A 19,649-nucleotide genomic window follows, 5' to 3' on the forward strand; every position below is an offset into this window, starting at 1 on the left:
TCCCATAAATCCTGATGTACTCGTTACAGCATAAGAAGAATGGCATCTACGCTAATTTTAGTGTCTTTGTTTATCCCGAGGTTTTCCCGCAGCCTGCCGCATCCAGGCCGCATCCAGATCTGACGAAGGACCTTCGCCTGGACCCGATCCCTTTACCACTCTACAGATAAAGCGTCGTCGGGAAAACTCAATTCGCGTACCTACCCCGAATTGATAAAATAAAATAAAATTCTGTATCAAAAATGATAAGGAAACACCAGTACTTTGTTTAGGCTTGGTCTGTAGGGAATTACAAACCTGCGCACATATATTCAAATGCACATAACTATAGAACCAATTCTTAATGCGCATGTGAACGCCATCAGCGTTTCTCACAGGTTCGCGTTTAAAGTCTGTGTAGAGAGAATGGTGTCGTCTTAGCGGCCCCTAATTTAATAACAAATGATCGTTGCGACGGAAGCGAATCAATCAAAACTAACTTTAGCTGGAAAATAACTTTAAGAACCGCTATAAAGCCAAAACAATCTTACCTTAAATTATACGTTTATCTCTGTAAAGCTGCTTTGAAACAATCTACATTGTTAAAAGCGCTATATAAATGAAGATGACTTGACTTGACTTGACTATTTGTCCGCTTAGATCTGACCAAGATTGTTTCAAAGCAGCTTTACAGTGATACTTGGAAAATAATGCAACAAAGTTTGTTCCCTTTCGTGGTCACTACGAGTTATGTCAGTGACGGCGAAATGGGGTTTCGCATAGGGCTATCACCTTCGAGACTTAGAAAACGAGCCAATGGCAATGCCTTGGGTCTGCGGAATTTGCATGCGTAACTTCGCCCCACCTCGTGGGTATATAAGGAAGTATGCCGCAACATACAGATATATTTTCGCTTCGGAGCCAAGTTTTTCTACATCACTCCACAAGCCATACTGAGATCATCTCTTCACTCTTCGAGACGAGCTTCTCTCCAGGTGTTGGTGTGACGGCGAGTTCCCTGCTGATCTGTGCAGTGATCTGCCAGTGTTTGTGTGTTCATCTCCATGGTCGCTTCAACACTCTGCGGAGACTTCTCCTCTCACAAAAGAGCATGCACGTGGCACGTCTTTTTAAAGTGGCACTTCTGATTGCGGTCACGTTGTTTCTGATTCTGATGGGCACAATCGCTGTCTTGAGTGTCTGGGCGTTGATCACGCTAAGGCAGCGTTTGTGGATGATTCATGTTCCCATTGCGGGAACATGACCATCGCAATGCTTCGGTCTAGACCCAATGACCTCGTAAGAGGGAGAGTCCCCCCGATTCTTCCCGGATGTGCATAAGGAGATCACGAGGTCCTGGAAGACTCCCCTGTCTTGACCTGAACTGTGCAGCCGACGAGCTCTTACGGCTTCGGCCTCTCCCTGGAGAATGGAGACTCCATCCCCAGTCGGTCCAGCTGATTTGGGATCAGTTCGGGGCAAACAGGTAGACCTGTTTGCCTCCCACATCTCGTCCCACTTGTGACCTGTTCTATTCCCTGACCGAGGGCACGCTCGGCACAGATGCACTGGCGCACAGCTGGCCACGGGGCCTACACAAGTATGCGTTTCCCCCAGTGAGCCTTCTTGCAGCCAAGAGGTGGCGTGATTAGACTGGGAACCCCATTTTGTCGTCACTGACGTAACTCGTAGTGACCACGAAAGGGAACGTCTCCGTTCCTACTCAGGGAACGAGGGTTACATACGTAACCGAGATTAGTTAAGTCTACCTGCCACTTCCGCTGTACCGCTGGAATCGCCTGAGTTCGTCTCGGCTCCTTAGCGAAAACATATCTGCATGTTGCGGCATACTTCCTTATATACCCACGAGGTGGGGCGGAGTTACACATGCAAATTCCACAGACCCAAGGTATTTCCATTGCTATTGGCTCGTTTTCTAAATCTCGAAGGTGATAGGCTTTCTATGCGAAACCCCATTTCGTCGTCACTGACGTAACGTCTCCGTTCCCACTCAGGGAACGGGGGTTACATACGTAACCAAGACGTTTCGGCTGTACAGCAGATCTAGAAGAAAATACTGTCATAGTCCAGCTTAAGTAAGTTCAGTGTAAGTTAAGTAAGGTCATGGCTATTATAAATAGCTGACCATTAACAATAGAGCATCCAATGATCTATCTGGTCCACAACCACAGAACATAATCTTTACTGTGCTACTTTATCTGTATCTGATTTAGAACTAGCAGAAATCTGCAAGAAATATAACGACCCAAAGACAAAAGAATTGATAAAAATAAGCTGTTATGTGGGAGAAATAGCCTTGTGGGCAGCGCTGTGTGCAATAGCTGTGGACAAGGCAACCTGCGTTACGGCACCGTTAGAATCTCAGCTCGAGGTTCAAGCTTATTTGATCATTAATGACGTCATCAGCGACTAGTTGACATGAACTTGACTTTCATCACATAAATGCAGACTTAAAAATATTTGAAGCCGTTATCACCCCTAATATCCCTGGATCTCCCGTTTCCGCTGGTCCGGCCCAGCTTCAAGTCTCCTGTCGTTCCAGAGTTCCCACCCACTCTCGCCTCCTCTACCAAAGCTAGCCAGTTCACCAGTCCTGCCACTGCTGGTTTCTCTCTGTCCCTTGGCTTATCCTCTGCCTTCCATCCCTTCGGCTTCACCAGGCTCCGCCTTCCTTCTGACTCTGCCGTTGTCCTTGGTCGCTCTGGCTCCACCACGGTCTGTTTGTTCCCTTGATTGATTATCCCGTTCACCAATTAGCTCTTGTATTCTATTTTAAGTTCTGTCTTACTTCAGTTCTTTGTTTGCTGTCATCAGTGTTAGAGTGTTACTATTCTGTTTCCCTGAGTGTTTTGTTATGCTTTTTGGATTAAAGACTATTAGTATTGAATTCTCCTTCATTGTGCGCTTCCTGTTAGCAGGTACTCATGACACTGTCGAGGTTGATATAAGGACTGCTGGCCCTGACAGTGTTCCATACATCCCTGAACACGATGTGCCACCCTGATGGAAAGCTGGATGAACATGTAATATTCTTCCACGGGACCAGGTTCTGTAGAGGAAGAAGAAACAGGAAGGGTGGTAAGGTTTGAGCAGTGATAAATGGAATGTGGAGTGAATGTATATAGTGTGCAGGTAGGTGCAGCTGGTGAAAGGGGCCAATATACCTGGGACTTAATTTCTTGCAGGGCAGGTGCAGCTTGATGTCCCTTGTTGAGACCCATACAATCTGCTCAGGTTGGTAGCTCACCTTCGGTGTCCACAGAGGAATGGACCGAGGAGATCAACAGAGTTCTTTGGGCTCTGGGAACATAAGGTTGGTCCAATGGACACCCTGGCAGAACTGCTTTGGAGGCACAGTCATTAGCAAGCTGTTCAGTAATGTTCCACTGGATTGGGCTGATGATGAGGCTAGAGAGAATCACTGGCTCTGGGGACTCTAGAGCATCTTCAGGAGCAAGAAGAGGTTGTGTGAGAAGACGTCTGCCTTGGTGTTCTTGGACGATAGACAGACGACTATCCTGAACGATAGAAGATGTAGAAGTTCAATCTGGTAAAAAACAGCACCCATCTGGCCTGCCGTGAGTTGAGCCTCTTAGCATCCTGAAGATACTCAAGGTCTATGTTCTGTTAGCACAGCGAACAGATGGTGAGCTCCCTCTAGCCAGTGCCTCCATTCTTCAAGAGCTAGTTTTATGCCAAGCAGTTCATGGTAACTGATGTCATGATTCCTTTCCAGCGGGGTGAGTTTCTTGGAGAAGAAGGTGCATGGTTGGGAGGCTTCCCCTGCTCCTGTGAGAGCACCGCTCCTACCCATGTCGTAGATGCTTCCACCTTGAAGACGAATGGTTTGTTGGGTCTGAATGGATGAGGAGCGGTTAACTGGTGAATACCTTCTTCAGACGTTGCATGGCTTCACGGGTCCGAGACGGAGACTTGGTAAGACTTACTCTTCAGGAGGTTGATAAGTAGATGGGTTATGGAACTGAAGTTGTGAATAAACCAGCGATATAAGTTTGCAAATGGAAACATTGGAGCTCTTTAACTGTAGTGGGAGTGGGCCAGTTACGGATGGCTGATACCTTCCCCTCGTCCATCTTAATGCCTTCTTGGCTGATGTCATATCCAAGGAACTTGACTGAGGCTTAATGGAAGAGCCATTTTTAAGCTTTGAGGAATAGATGGAATTCATGTAAGCCTTGAAGGACCTCCAAGACGTGCTTGCGATGTTTGGCCATGCTCCGGGAGTACACCAAGATGTCATCAATGTAGACGAGTACAAGCTGGTGGAAGTACTCCCGGAGCACCTTGTGCATGAAGTCCTGAAATAATGGGACTGGTGACCAGACCATATGGCCTGACGCAGTACTCATAATGGCCTGTAGGGGTCACAAGAGTGGTCTTCTATTCATCTACCCCACGTATCCAGATGAGGTTATATGCACTCTGGAGAATCACCAAGCTGGACCTCCGGAATGCATATAACCTTGTCTGGTAAGAAGCCACACCATCAAGTTTAATTGTTCCTTTTGTATGCAATAGTGATTCTTCAAAGACATTTTAAAAAAAAAGAGATGAATTCAGGATATATATAGCAGTGTTTCTCAACCCTACACTGACCCCCAACACTGCACATTTTGAAAGTTTTCTCTGTCTGACACCCATTTCAGGTCCTGGAACTTCTTATAATGAGCGGATGAGTTGAATCAGGTGTGTTTGATTAGGGAGACACAAAATATGCAGTGTTGGGGGTCCTCCAGGACCAGGGTTGAGAATCACTGATCTATATCGTAGACGTGTCGTATATGGTAATACAATATATCATGATAATGAACATGCATGACACTGTTATCGCGGTAAACAAACTAGCTGTGCTACTTTATGTTTTTTGAACAGTATTTAACCCGCTGGGGTTGGCGGTCGCACCAGTGATACCAGCTCGCTTTTTTTCTTATCAGTGCAAAAGAGACTCAAAATACTCTGTTGATTTTGATCTTACATATAAGTAGGGCTGCAACAACGAATCGATTAAATCGATTAAAATCGATTATTAAAAGAATCGATTACGAATTTCATCATCGATTCGTTGTGTCGCGCGACTATTGCGCCACTCAAGATTTTTGAGTATAAATAAAAAAAAGTTGAGTTAAGCGCGGAGCGGAGCAGAGCTATGAGGCGCCGGACTGGACAAAAGCGAAGCGAACTCCACGAGCGAGCGACACTGCGCGAGAGACCGAGTGTGTCCGAGAGCGCCCGAGAGCACACTCGACAGTGCACGCTGACAGTGTGCGAGAGAGACCGAGTGTGTCTGAGCATTAGTAAATTGGTACATAGTAATATATAATTACTATATAAGACGCATGGAAGTTCGATAAATGGACAACAATATAAATAAAACCAACAATTAAATTCTTACCACTGAATTAGCAGACTGTGATTTGAATCAGATAGACAGAAGATGAAAACACTTTCTTTTCTGTCCCAAGTACCACTACAAGGGGAATATTTTTTCCACAATTTGCAGCACTGAATTTTTCAGTCTTTACTCTAATTCAGCGGTCCCCAACCTTTTTTGCGCCATGGACCAGTTTAATATCAGACAATATTTTCACGGACCAGCCTTTAAGGTGTGGCGGATAAATACAACAAAATAAAATGATACGACCGGCATAAAAACTGGGGTATTTTTTAAATATAATAATAAACGTGAATCCAGTGTGTAGGCCTACTCGCAACTTTATTAGCAGCATCCTCGTAACATCGCGCCTAAAGACAACTGAGAAAGCCTGAACACAAACAAAATGCCCCCAAAAGACATTTTAATTGTTTACTAATAAACAAGTGTTTTCTGTGTCAGTGTCGGCTGCAAAGATGAAGTTGACGATGCTGACTTGCGATCTTCGCAGTGGTGAACGCGCCAGAGAGAAATGCACATTTCATACGAATTACATAAGCAGAGAACAGTCAGTTTTCTTTTGTTTTGAATTGTTCTGTTTAAAAGTAGACATTTCAAGCTTTCTATATATGTCTCAGGTCAGTGAGGCAAGTAGGCTACCTTATCACTGAGTTTCGGTTAATTTATGAGACGAGCTCCAGTTCAAGTGCCGGCGCCTCTGTGTCCTGATTATCTATTTTCTAATATATTTATTTATTAAATTCAGGCAATTGGTTGATGAAACATTGATTAAAATTAAGATACAATTAATACAAAACGAAATTAAATTTAAAGACAGGCTTTGTGCTTTCTGTTTGAGGTCTCTGTGAAAGTTTTAAAGCAGTCTTTTAGTGCCGTTTTCAGAGCGCTCACATCCATAATGGAGAACTGTCCCGTCTGTAACATTGTTTTTTTTTTTTTGTGAAATAAATTTCTAAATAAATGCGACTTATAGTCCAGTGCGACTTATAGTCCGGAAAATACAGTAAGTTATTTATTCTTTCTCTGCGGCCCGGTACCAAATGTCCCACGGACCGGTACCGGTCCCCAGCCCGGTGGTTGGGGAACCCTGCTCTAAATGACTCAGAGAAACTTCAATGTATGCTCGGAAAGGATGAGCTGCAAAATACCTTACACACCATACCAGGTGGTCAATCCATTGTATTTGTTTTTATTGTTTTTATTTTATTTTATTTTATGTTATATTGTATTTATATTTATATTTTATATACACTGTATTTATAATTAATATTAGGATAGACCAGAGATATTATCTTCTGTTATAATTATTATTATTGCTATTATTATTACCTATTATCCGACTGCGCGAGACTTGTCTTTTGTGTGCATGTGCTTGTCAAATAATGTCAAACATTTTGTTAAAGATTATAACATCTTTAACAAAAACTAAAAAAAACAAGTTTGTGAGTGTGTGCGTCTGTGAGTGAGAGTTTGTGAGTGTGTGCGTCTGTGAAATCCTGTTAAGTTTTCTGATTTGTATTTTTCTTCATTTTTTATAAATTATTTATTGTTCTGACAGCTCAGGTCCCTTTAAACAAAATATACATCTTTTTGTGCACTTTATTTAAAAAAAAGCCTATATATATTTGGCAGATGTAAAGCTTGTGTATGTTTTTTGTGTTTTTTTATTACTTTAACAGCTCAGGGATGTTAGAGGAGCAACCTGATTGTGCACTTTGCACTGTGAATTTGTACTGTCAGTTCTGTTTTTGAATAAAGGGTTGGAAATTAATGGTTTTTTTATTATCCGATTCATCGATTAATCGGAAAAATAATCGACAGATTAATCGATTATTAAAATAATCGTTAGTTGCAGCCCTACATATAAGTGTTGTACATCATTCGATCCTGTTAAGTGTCTATTTTTTTGTGTATACTCACAATAAAAACAAAGTTTTGTGCTTTTCACCAAATAAAGAAAAATAAACATGATGCAAGTTCTGCCTTCTCTCTGTCAGTGAAGTCCATTCTGAAACGCGTCCGAAAATTAACTGTAACTCAGCGAATACTCAGGCACACAGGCATACAGGCACACAGACATAAAGCTTGAATTCTCTTCTTTTAAATAAAGTAATTTATATAAAAAACAAATATTCTCAGTTTATGTAATCTGTATGCAAAGAGAGAGATGTCAGTCGTTCTCATTTCATCTCATTATCTGCTAATGTGAACACGGCCACGGAGAGCGTGCGCTATTCAAACACAAATGATCTGAGGCAATCCATGCAAACCTGTGAACGCCCCCATCAGCTCAATAAAACACATCAAGTTTAATCAGACTCATGTACTTTACATCGTCTTGCGATGCTGTGAGGAATAATACTATCGTAATAATAATCCTGTGAAATTTTCCTCAGAAGTGCTGGTTTTTAGTTTCACTTTGAGGAGCAACGGATCTAGCTGAGGATTGTGAATAGTAAGTTATTTATTCTTAAGTGCTTTGTTCTAATTGCGATATGGAATAGTGTCTGTAAACCACAAAAAGACTGTTTAAATATGAATTGCGTGTCTGTGTGTGATGAATGAATGGCACAGATGTTTACTTCAGCTGTAGTAAACAACAGCGCGCATCTGTGCCGTTCATTCACACTCTCACTTACATTAGTAAACATTTACATTTAGTCATTTAGCAGACACTTTTGTCCAAAGCGACTTACAAATTAGGACTGAATTAAGCGAGTCATCGTGAAGAGGCAAAAACAACGCAAGAAGTGCTCAAAATACGAAGTGCAGGCATTGTTCAGAGTAGCATAAGCCCGATAAGGGAGGATTAAAGGAAAATGTTTTTTTTTTTTTTTTAAGAGGTTAAGCGCTCACGGAAGAGATGGGTTTTCAGCTGTCTTTTGAATGTTGTCAGGGATTCTGAATTCCGGATAAGGATGGGGAGAGCGTTCCACCAGCATGGAACTGTGAATGAGAATGTTCTGGAAAGTGATTTTGTGGCTTTCTGTGATGGAACCACGAGACGTCACTCGTTGACCGATCGTAGGCTTCTGGTAGGGATGTAGACTCTTAGGAGTGAGTGAAAGTAGGAGGGAGCTGAGCCTGTGATAGATCTGTAAGCGAGCGTCAATGCCTTGAACTTGATGCGAGCAGCGAGAGGTAGCCAGTGCAGAGAGATGAACAGAGGAGTGACGTGGGCCCTTTTTGGCTCGTTGAAGACAAGACGAGCTGCAGCGTTCTGAATCAATTGTAGAGGTTTAGTTGCACATGATGAAAGTCCAGCCAGAAGAGCATTGTAGTAGTCAAGCCTAGATATGACCAGGGCCTGGACGAGAAGTTGTGTTGCATGCTCAGTAAGGAAAGGCCTGATCTTCCTGATGTTGTACAGTGCAAACCTGCATGATCGAGCTGTCTTTGAAATGTGATCTGTGAAGGTCAGCTGGTCATCAAATGTTACTCCAAGATTTCTGACCGACCTTGATGGGGTGATTGATGATGAATCTAGCTGGATAGTGAAGTCGTGTTGTAGAGACGGATTGGCAGGGAGGACGAGAAGCTCAGTCTTTGCCAGGTTGAGCTGCAGGTGATGTTCCTTCATCCATGCCGAGATGTCCGCCAGACAACTTGAGATCCGTGAATAAAATAAAATTGAGTCAGTATGTGTTTTGTTGTTGTTGTTGTTTAATTCAAATTGTAAGTCTACAGTGTTTTGAAAATGTCCCTGTTTTTCATCTCAACAGCCAGTGCTCTAACATCTATAACTGGTAAGTAACAGACTCGTTTAAAAGACCGTTCTCATTCTAGTTATACAACATGAACAATGACAGTTTTGGCTAGTTTGCAAGTCTGCATGTTGTAAGATGTCAGGTGAATCACAATGGAGTTATTTTATTTCTTTTTTTTTTTAGGAGATTATAGTATTAGACTGGCAAATGGTAATAACTACTGCTCTGGAAGAGTTGAGATCCTTTATGATGGCCAGTGGGGGACAGTGTGCGATGATAACTGGGATATTGATGATGCTACTGTGGTGTGCAGACAGATGATATGTGGAAGAGCTGAAAGTGCACACAAAAGTGCTCATTTTGGCCAGGGAAGTGGTCAGATCTGGTTGGATGATGTGGGATGTACAGGACGTGAATCATCCCTCACACAGTGCTCACACTCTCCGTTTGGAACACATAACTGCGCTCATTCTGAAGATGCAGGTGTTGTCTGTGCAGAAGGTAAAATCATATTTGTTTTCCTCTAAAGTAGAAAACTAATGAAAACAATAGGGACTCCTAGCAATGTCAAACACATACAATACACAGATAGACCAGAGAATAAATGTTTAATCACATTGTATTTTCATTTTTAATGCCATCTATCAGACACAAGATTTCAGTCTTGTCCCGTTGCCTACATCATAGATTAAATTAATTAGTTGAATAAAATTGAGTTCACTCATGAATTAATGCCTTTCTTGCATTTTGAAAAAGTTGAATTTTGGTCATAACGATGCCGTTCTTTATTTGTCTAAGGCTTCCTGAATTTGTTTATACCCGAGCCCCTCTACTTGTGATTCTATAACCATATTAATGTATTCTAATTGTCTTCTAGTGGACTTGCAGCCCAGCATTTCCCGCAGTGCTCCTGATGGATGGTTTGACGTGGGGCCTCAGGGGCCGGTGATCACCAGGGGCCACAGTTTCACTATCATCTGTTCCACTGAATCTCATTATCCTGGAGGCTCCTTCTACTTGTTTAGGGAATCGAATATCACCAGTAATCAATCAGCTGTCAATAACTCTGCCTCCTTCTCCTTTCCTGAGGCAGATTATTCACATGAGGGAAACTACAGTTGTGTTTATGAAGTCAGTGTGTCCTCTCGCACCTTCCGTTCATCTGCCTCTGAACTGCTGGTCATCACTATCACAGGTATTGATGTATAAGTGCACTGTAAAATCCGATAAGTTCAGTAAACTCAACATTTTTGTAGACACCGGTTACCTCAATAAATGTAAGTAAATCAGCAAAAAATGTTTTAAGTAAACAGTAATTATAAATAACAATTAAGTCAAATTGAAAAACTTCAATTTGATTTTATTTAATGTTTTTAAGTGCAATGTACTGAAAGGTGCAGTATGTAAATTTTAGCGGCATCTAGCGGTGAGGTTGCAAATTGCAACCAACAGAAGTTACGGTGGCTGACAGGAAAATATGTCATCGTCTGAGACAGCAGAGAGAAGCCAGTTAAGCAATGAGGTTTCTTTACAAAGATAAATTAAGAAATAATATTTACTTAATTATTCAGTAAAATGATATGTTATTGCGAACATTATTGTTACTTTTTCATCAGTTTGTCAGTGTTTTATTCGCTGACTTTAGCTCGCTTCTTTGCATGAAGAACAACATAGTGACGAATCGCGCTCTGTAGAGGCTGTGAGACTGATGGATGTACTGCACCCCTGACTGCCCACGGGACAGATGACACAACAATAGCACTGAGCACTTAACCGCATAAAAAAAAACCCCAAAAAAACCCCTTTCCTTTCCCTTTAAAACCTTGCTTATCGGGCTTATGCTACTCTGAATAATGCCTGAACTTCGTATTTTGAGCACTTCTTGCATTGTTTTTTGCCTCTTCATGATGACTCCTAATAAATGAATTTAGTCCTAATTTGTAAGTCGCTTTGGCCAAAAGCGTCTGCTAAATGACTAAATGTAATGTAAATGTAAACAACAGAGGAGCTATGTCCAGAAATTTGAGACACAAGTCCAGCAAATTCTGAAAGACGAAGATGCAATAAAGGATGATGCGGACCTTCAAAAACTCAGACAAGTCCTATACAAATACAAAACGCCATTTGCCCAAAGACTCTTTAGACTGTGGCCTCACTAACCTCCACACAGTGTGCATCCCAATGCACCTGAATGCTCCTCCCACTTTTGTCAAGCAATACCTAACACGAACCAGTGCAGGAGATCATTGATTCCATGCTCGAGGAAGGTATCATCCGTCCATGCAACAGCACCTATTCTGCCCCCATCTGGCCCATCCTCAAACCAAATGGCAAGTGGCAACCCACCGTCGACTACAGAAAACTGAACCAGCAGGTGCTACTATCGCGATGGCCCATGACCCAGCTGGAGCAGGAAATACCCAGAATAAGAGGAGCAACATTCTTCTCTATGCTTGATGTGGCCTCAGGATTCTGGACCAATCCAGTGCATCTACAAGATCAACACAAGCTGGCCTTTGGCAACCGACAGTATTCCTTCACAAGGTGCCCATTCGGCTATGCCGACTCACTACCTGAGTTCAACATCTTCCTGAACAAAGCATGCCCAGAAGCCAGTGTGGGAGACAACCCTTTATCTATGTAGATAATGGTCACATGAAGAGCACAGAGGTGGCTGACCACCTGGAAGAGATAGACCTCGTTCTGCACCAATTAACCCCCACTGGTGCCAAGATTGCCCTCCACAAAGGAAAGTGGTGCTGAACCAAAGTCAATTACATGGGCCTGCTCATCAGATCATGGGGCATTGAACCGCAGTCCAGCCGTATCCACACCATTCAGAACATCAAGCCACCCACCAATGTCTTAGAGCTGCGAAATTTTCTAGGTGTATGCAACTACTCACGACAATTCATCTAGAACTACTCAGACATTGCATGACCACTAACTGCTATTCTGAAAAAGGACTGCCCATTCGTCTGGACAGAAGCTAAAGAAAATGCCATGAATGAACTGAAACAACATCTGTGCACAGCTCCATGTCTGGTTTACCCCGTCCCGCATAAGGAGTTCTATTTGGAAACTGGATTCTCCAACAACTGCCTAAGTGTTGGTCTATACCAATGGCATGACCAGGACAAAAGAGGGGTCACATATGCCAGCAAGACATTTCTTCCAACAGTGTAAATACTCAGAATGTGGAAAAGCTCTGCTCTGCACTGTATGGTCCATCCAGAGAATCTCCAACGACATTGGAGCACAAAAGGTTATTATAGAGACCTGCCACCAGCCTGTAACGCGTCTCAACAGCCAAAGCATTTGATTGCCTGGTCACCAATTCACACATAGCCACATGGTTGATGGCTCTCCAGGGGTGCAACATTGAGGCACGATATGCCTAGTCTGTGCTGGGCAATGGCTTGACCGCCTGCCAAAACTGCTCTGATGACACACCAACTGCGACGTTGGACGTAGAAGAACCCCAACTACAACTACAAATGTTTTCCATACCTTGCCAAGGCTTGTGGTGCCACAGTTCCAAAGGGGGGTCATGCTAATGTATACCCATTACGCACCATGTGCCGGAGTGCCTCCCAGCACCCAACAACACTACCCAGACCACAGAATTCCTCCTGATGAACCACTTCTTCAGATTCAGACTGCCACTGAGAGTCAACTCGGACAGAGGCCTCTACTTTACAGCTGAGATCATGCAGCAGATTTGGAAACTCCTGGTTGTACAAGCTCAACTGCATATCGAGTTCAACTGCATATCAGCCACCATCCCATCTCATCTAGAACAAACAAATCAAACTTTGGTCAGCATGCTGAGAAAGTGTGTCTGCCAACCAGAAAGTGTCACGGTCTGGGTTGGAGGAAAAGAGCGAGGACTAAAGTGCACAAACAATGGGTATTTATTAAGTAATCAAAAATAAAACAAAATACAAACAAAAACTACCCCATGGGGGAAAATAAGACAGGCATCAAGGAATTTCAGCTGGACTGTAGCAGGAACAAGAAACACAAGGGAACATAGACAACGAACCAGCACAGGACTGCAAACACAAGGAGACTAAATAGGGAAGCAAACAAAAGAGGGTAACGAGGGAAGGTCGGTGGGGCAAATTAATCAATCAGGTAACAAGATGGTGTAACGTCTCTGGGCTGAAGAAAGCGCACGACGAATGATAATCAGGAAAACAAGGTATTTAATGGTAAATTTGGAAGTAACAAGACATTCACACAAACAATAACCGACAGAGGACTGAACAGAACAGGGAGTATAAATACACAGGGTAAATGAGGGAACTAAACAGGCACAGGTGGAGGAAGATCAACTAATCAGGGACTAACGAGAACAGGTGCAGACATGACAGAACATACTCGTGACAGATGGGAGGGGCTAGACAATCAACAGGAGAGCACATGGCACAAGGAAACACAAGACAAGCCATGTGCTCACAACAAACAGGACTATAACACAAGCACATGACAAACTGGGAGTGTCAGAGCTCTGTCACCAAGACAGACAGAAGTGACAGAACCCTGACAGAAAGACTGGGAGCAAGTAACTCCGCATTAATCAACTGGCATGCCTCCCTTCCAACGAATGACTGGGTGGCAGATGACATTTCCACTTGACCTGTTTTTTCGACCAGGAGACTCAAGCCTTGTCACAGCCTACATAACTCTCCAGTACTTCGACAAACTATGCCGCCACCTGAGAACAATATTCGCTTTTGCCCAACAACAGCTTAAAAAGAGTGCTGAAGGCCGGGAAGCATATTGCGACCAGAAATTGTCCCACAAGAAACTGGACGTGGGCGACAGGGTCTGGTTATTATAGTTTCACCCAGCCACCTCTGACAGCCTCCCATCAGCTGTCGAAGAAATTTATGCCCCACTGGACGGGATCTGTGGACAAACTCTCCCCGGTTGCGTACCAGATCAAACTGATTCAGGGACAGAAAGAACACTTCACATGTGTCCATTGTAATCAAATCAAAAGCTGCTGTCAGGGAAGGATGCTAACCTAATGCTAACTAGGCCCAGCCACAGTTTTCAAAGCGACAGCTGATGTTTTATTATTTTTCTTTTACGATAAATTTCACAGGGTTTAGACAACAAGCATATCATTGTTTTGAGTGTTGGAAATACAATCATTACATTACAGACCCAGATCAGAAATATTTGCTTGAGTTGAATATTTTTATTTTATTATATATATTGTATTATAGTTTGTAGATAAAATAGATATTTGGCTACATTTATGTTGCTTTGTGTTGCAAATGGTTGCATTGTTTAAGTTTATTCTGCCTCTGAATCTGACTTGGACTGTAAGTGAAATTTAGTGTGTATAAAAAGAATGGAAAATAATTTTTTTTTACAAATATTGGACCGTTTTTTGGTGCAAATAAACTATAACTTTATGAATTAACCATCAGAACCATCATATAAAAATCTAAAATAGTCACCACCAGCGTTTGTGATCATTTTCACAAATATTTCATGGCTCCCAAAATATTTTGTTGTGTGAATATCTAAACATGCAGTATATCAAAGGAACAGGCCCTCTTCTTTAAAAATAAATAAATAAATGTTTTAGTCTAGCTTCATGCATTATTTTTTTATCAACACTTGAATATGGGTAAGTTTCATAAAAAGCAAGATTTTTAGCAAAAAGCTGAGAAAACCATGTTTTTGTCAAACACTACATTTGGATCGGATTCAGAACATAATCAAAACATAGATGGAGTAGATTGAGTCCATCAATACTCCTAATGCTTGCACAGTCCTGTAGCTCATCCTGGGTCAACATTTCATTCAGTAACATTAATCAGTTTTTATTGATATACTGTTTAATGTTGATGATCGCATTGTTTCACATATGCATATGATTACATATGAGATCGCTTTGAGATTGAGATTGCTGCGTCTTTTTCGCATGTGTTTTGATCAGGAGATTCAGTACTCTTGCAGAAAATGTGTCATAGCACCCCGTAGTGTATAACAGTGGAAACACGGACAATTACTTGTTAGACAGGGAAATAGTTAAATGTTAGTACTTAATACAGATATAAAGTGGGACTTTGGGAAGTTTTTAATCACGTTGTACTTTAATGCCATTTACCAGACACAAGGTTGGTCAATGGGTCTGATTCATGCTGTGGGAGACTGGAGATCCATTATGATGGCCAGTGGGGAACCGTGTGCGATGATGACTGGGACATGAAAGATGCTGCTGTGGTGTGCAGACAGTTAAAGTGTGGATCTGCCATCAGCGCACCTCATAATGCCGCCTTTGGTCAAGGCAGTGGATCAGTCAAGCTGGATGATGTCAAATGCCTGGAAAGTGAGGGAAGACTCACACAATGTTCACACAGTGGACTAGGAACACATAACTGTAATCATGATGAAGATGCTGGTGTTGTTTGTTCAGGTAAGCTAAATCTTTAGAAACATTAGTTTGGATGAAATTACACTGTTAAACATTTTAGCGTGAAATTACAGTATATTCGAGGTTAGTGCAGCATGAATAGATTATGCTGTGGAGTTGTTTTGATTTGGTTAATGCTTAAATAATACTAAAACAATAATACTATTTGTCAAATTCATTCATTCGAAGTCATTCTGACTTGGCTAGAACATAAATTTGAATATGAATGCAGAGTCTCCAAGATCCCACACATATGAAACACTAACAAACCAATTACAGTGATAAAGAATTACATTTATTACAGTGGCATGATTAAAGAAAACATTATAATGTGAAACCACTGTAAAACGAGCAGTAAGTTACTGTGACGTCAGAATCATTCTGCTGTTGATTCACAGACATTTGTAATAAAATGATCCAGCATTTCACAGTACATTTCTGACTACAGTCATTTATTGTAAAATAATACTCTTTAATCATATACATTTATGGCATTTTTTTACAAGGTACATTAAACCATTAAAGTTGGTTAATTTAATGTATTATTTATATCACATTGTCTTATTTCTTTAGCAGGTGAGCTGCAGATGCCCACACTTTCCCTGACCTCCACACATTCAGTTGTTTCTCGTGGAGAAAATATCCATTTCAGATGCACAACACCTAAACCAAGGTGTAATGTTAATGCTGAATTCCAGCTCTTCATAAACGGACCATCTATATCCTCCCAGAAACATGTATCTAGTGTGACTTTCAACATTGTTAATGTAGACGTTTCACATCAGGGCAACTACAGCTGTCAGTACTCATACCAAAACAACACTATCAAGTCACCTTGGAGCAACAGTGTTAACATCACTGTGGGTGAGTACGTTCAGTCTTGTCCCGTTGCCTACATTCTTTATTTGTCTAAAGCTTCCTGAATTTGTTTATACCCGAGGCCCCTCTACTTCTGATTCTATAACCATATTAATGTATTCTAATTGTTTTCTAGTGGACTTGCAGCAGCCCAGCATTTCCCCCAGTGCTCCTGATGGATGGTTTGATTTGGGGCCTCAGGGGCCAGTGATCACCAGGGGCCACAGTTTCACTATCATCTGTTCCACTGAATCTCATTATCCTGGAGGCTCCTTCTACTTGTTTAGGGAACCGAATATCACCAGGAGTCAACCAGCTGTCAATCACTCTGCCTCCTTCTCCTTTCCTGAGGCAGATTATTCACATGAGGGAAACTACAGTTGTGTTTATGAAGTCAGTGGTTCCTCTCGCACCTTCCGTTCATCTGCCTCTGAACTGCTGGACATCACTATCACAGGTATTGATGTATAAGTGCATTGTAAAACCCGATAAGTTCAGTAAACTCAACATTTTTGTAGACACCGGTTACCTCAAAAAATTTAAGTAAATCAACAAAAAAATGTAACGTAATTATAAATAATAATTAAGTCAAACTGAAAAACTTCAATTTGATTTTATTTCATGTTTTTAAGTGCACTCACTGTACTTAAAGGTGCAGTATGTAAATTTTAGCGGTATCTAGCGGTGAGGTTGCGAATTGCAACCAACAGAAGTTACGGTGGCTGACAGGAAAATATGTCATCGTCTGAGACAGCAGAGAGAAGCCAGTTAAACAATTAGGTTTCTTTACAAAGATAAATTAAGAAATAATATTTACTTAATTATTCAGTAAAACGATATGTTATTGCGAACATTATTGTTACTTGTTCATCATTGTGTCAGTGTTTTATTTGCTGACTTTAGCTCGCTTCTTTGCATGAAGAACAACATAGTGACGAAACGCGTTCTGTAGAGCCGTTTGTCCGTTTTGGGCTACTGTAGAAACATGGCGGTACAAAATGGCCATTTCAATGTAAGGGGACCCGCGGTGTATGTAGATAGAAATGGCTCATTCTAAGGTAATAAAAACATAACATTCATTATGTAAGGTCTTTATACACCACTGAAAACATAGTTATGTATATTATGTTGCATTTCTGTCAACAGATCCTCCTAAATATTACACAATGCAGCTTTACAACTAATGTTTATCATATGTAATGTTTTTCATTTCTCAATTATTATGATGCAGTGGTACTTTATTAAATTCAAATACTAACTCAAAAAATACACCTATGCATAACTCAGGCTAATCATTAGGTCATCATGATTGTCAGTTGGTGTGGGCCCCACTGACCTCACAACCCCTTGTTGTTCCTGTCAACCCCGAGAACCTCCTGTTAGGCCAGACCATCCCAGAGGTCTGCATCCTAATCAATGAACAGGCAACTGTGTTACCATCTCACACCCAGATCCGAATTCACACATCAGAATTCTCAAGGCCTGCCGTCTTCCGTCACTCCGTCATGATTTCCATGACTTCGACCTCACCATATCATTAATTGGTCCAATCCCTTCTTTGATGATCCCAGAAGGAAGCTCAGACAACACAGTGTTCACGGTACAGTTCAAAATGATCTCCATCACTTCGGTCATGCCGGTGGCCAAGGAAGCGGTGCAGAACAGAGTTGAGTGAGGACCAACACCTTGCAATATACACAGTCTCTTACCAGCCCACCTGAGAGACTGATGGATGTACTGCACCACTGACTGCCCACAGGACAGACGACACAACAACAGAGGAGATATATCCAGAAATTTGACACTCAAGTCCAACAAATTCTGAAAGACGAAGATGCAATAAAGGATGCTGCGGCCCTTCAAAAACTCAGACAATTCCTATACAAAAACAAAACGTCATTTGCCCAAAGACTCTTTAGACTGTGGCCTCACTAACCTCCAAACGGTGTGCATTCCAACGCACCTGATTGCTCCTCCCACTTTTGTCAAGCAATCCCCATCGCCTCACACGAATCAGTGCAGGAGATCATCGATTCCATGCTTGAAAAAGGTATCATCCGTCCATGCAACAGCACCTATTCTGCCCCCATCTGGCCCATCCTCAAACCAAATGGCAAGTGGCAACCCACCGTCGACTACAGAAAACTGAACCAGCAGGTGCCACTATCGCGATGGTCCATGACCCAACTGGAGCAGGAAATAGAATAATTGGAGAATAAGAGGAGCAACATTCTTCTCTACACTTGATGTGGCCTCAGGATTCTGGACCATACCAGTGCATACCGGCATGCCTTTGGCAACCAACAGTATTCCTTCACAAGGTGCCCGTTCGGCTATGCCAACTCACTGGATGAGTTCAACATCTTCCTGAACAAAGCATGCCCAGAAGCCAGTGTGGGAGACAACCCTTTATCTATGTAGATAATGGTCACATGAAGAGCACAGAGGTGGCTGACCACCTGGAAGAGATAGACCCCGTTCTGCACCAATTAACCCCCACCGGTGCCAAGATTGCCCTCCACAAAGGAAAGTGGTGCTGAACCAAAGTCAATTACATGGGCCTGCTCATCAGATCATGGGGCATTGAACCGCAGTCCAGCCGTATCCACGCCATTCAGAACATCAAGCCACCCACCAATGTCTTAGAGCTGCGAAATTTTCTAGGTGTATGCAACTACTCACGACAATTCATCTAGAACTACTCAGACATTGCATGACCACTAACTGCTATTCTGAAAAAGGACTGCCCATTCGTCTGGACAGAAGCTAAAGAAAATGCCATGAATGAACTGAAACAACATCTGTGCACAGCTCCATGTCTGGTTTACCCCGTCCCGCATAAGGAGTTCTATTTGGAAACTGGATCCTCCAACAACTGCCTCAGTGCTGGTCTATACCAATGGCATGACCATGGTATGCTAATGTATGCCCATGATGCACCATGTGCCGGACACTAACGGCACCAGATTTACTTACGAAAACAAGTGGCATACTGGCCCGACATGCAGCAAGATGTGGCAGGGTGCATCAGAGGGTGCCTGGTTTGCTGCCAATTTGAACTGGCAAACCCAAATCACAGACTGCAGTGCATAGGAGTCACATTCCCATGGTTGGACCTTCAAATAGACTGGGTGGGACCCCTACCCAGGTCGACGAGTGGCAACAAGTACTTCCTCATGGTCATGTGCCAGTTCACCAAGTGGGTAGAGTGCCTCCCAGCACCCAACGACACTGC

General features: G+C 42.3%; 1 protein-coding gene across 1 annotated transcript; it reads left to right on the forward strand.

Moving 5' to 3' along the window:
- Positions 1-3,860: 3,860 nt before the first annotated feature.
- LOC311090434 (scavenger receptor cysteine-rich domain-containing protein DMBT1-like) lies at positions 3,861-18,622 on the forward strand (the record flags this gene model as incomplete). The annotated part of the gene is made up of 7 exons (XM_084125691.1): positions 3,861-3,936; positions 9,136-9,159; positions 9,304-9,621; positions 15,254-15,559; positions 16,133-16,420; positions 16,551-16,871; positions 18,405-18,622. 7 exons carry the CDS (start codon positions 3,861-3,863, stop codon positions 18,620-18,622), a joined length of 1,551 nt encoding a protein of 516 aa, XP_083981817.1.
- Positions 18,623-19,649: the final 1,027 nt, after the last annotated feature.

This window comes from Abramis brama (genome assembly GCF_963993115.1).
Source record: "Abramis brama genome assembly, chromosome: 10".
NCBI lineage: Eukaryota > Metazoa > Chordata > Actinopteri > Cypriniformes > Leuciscidae > Abramis > Abramis brama.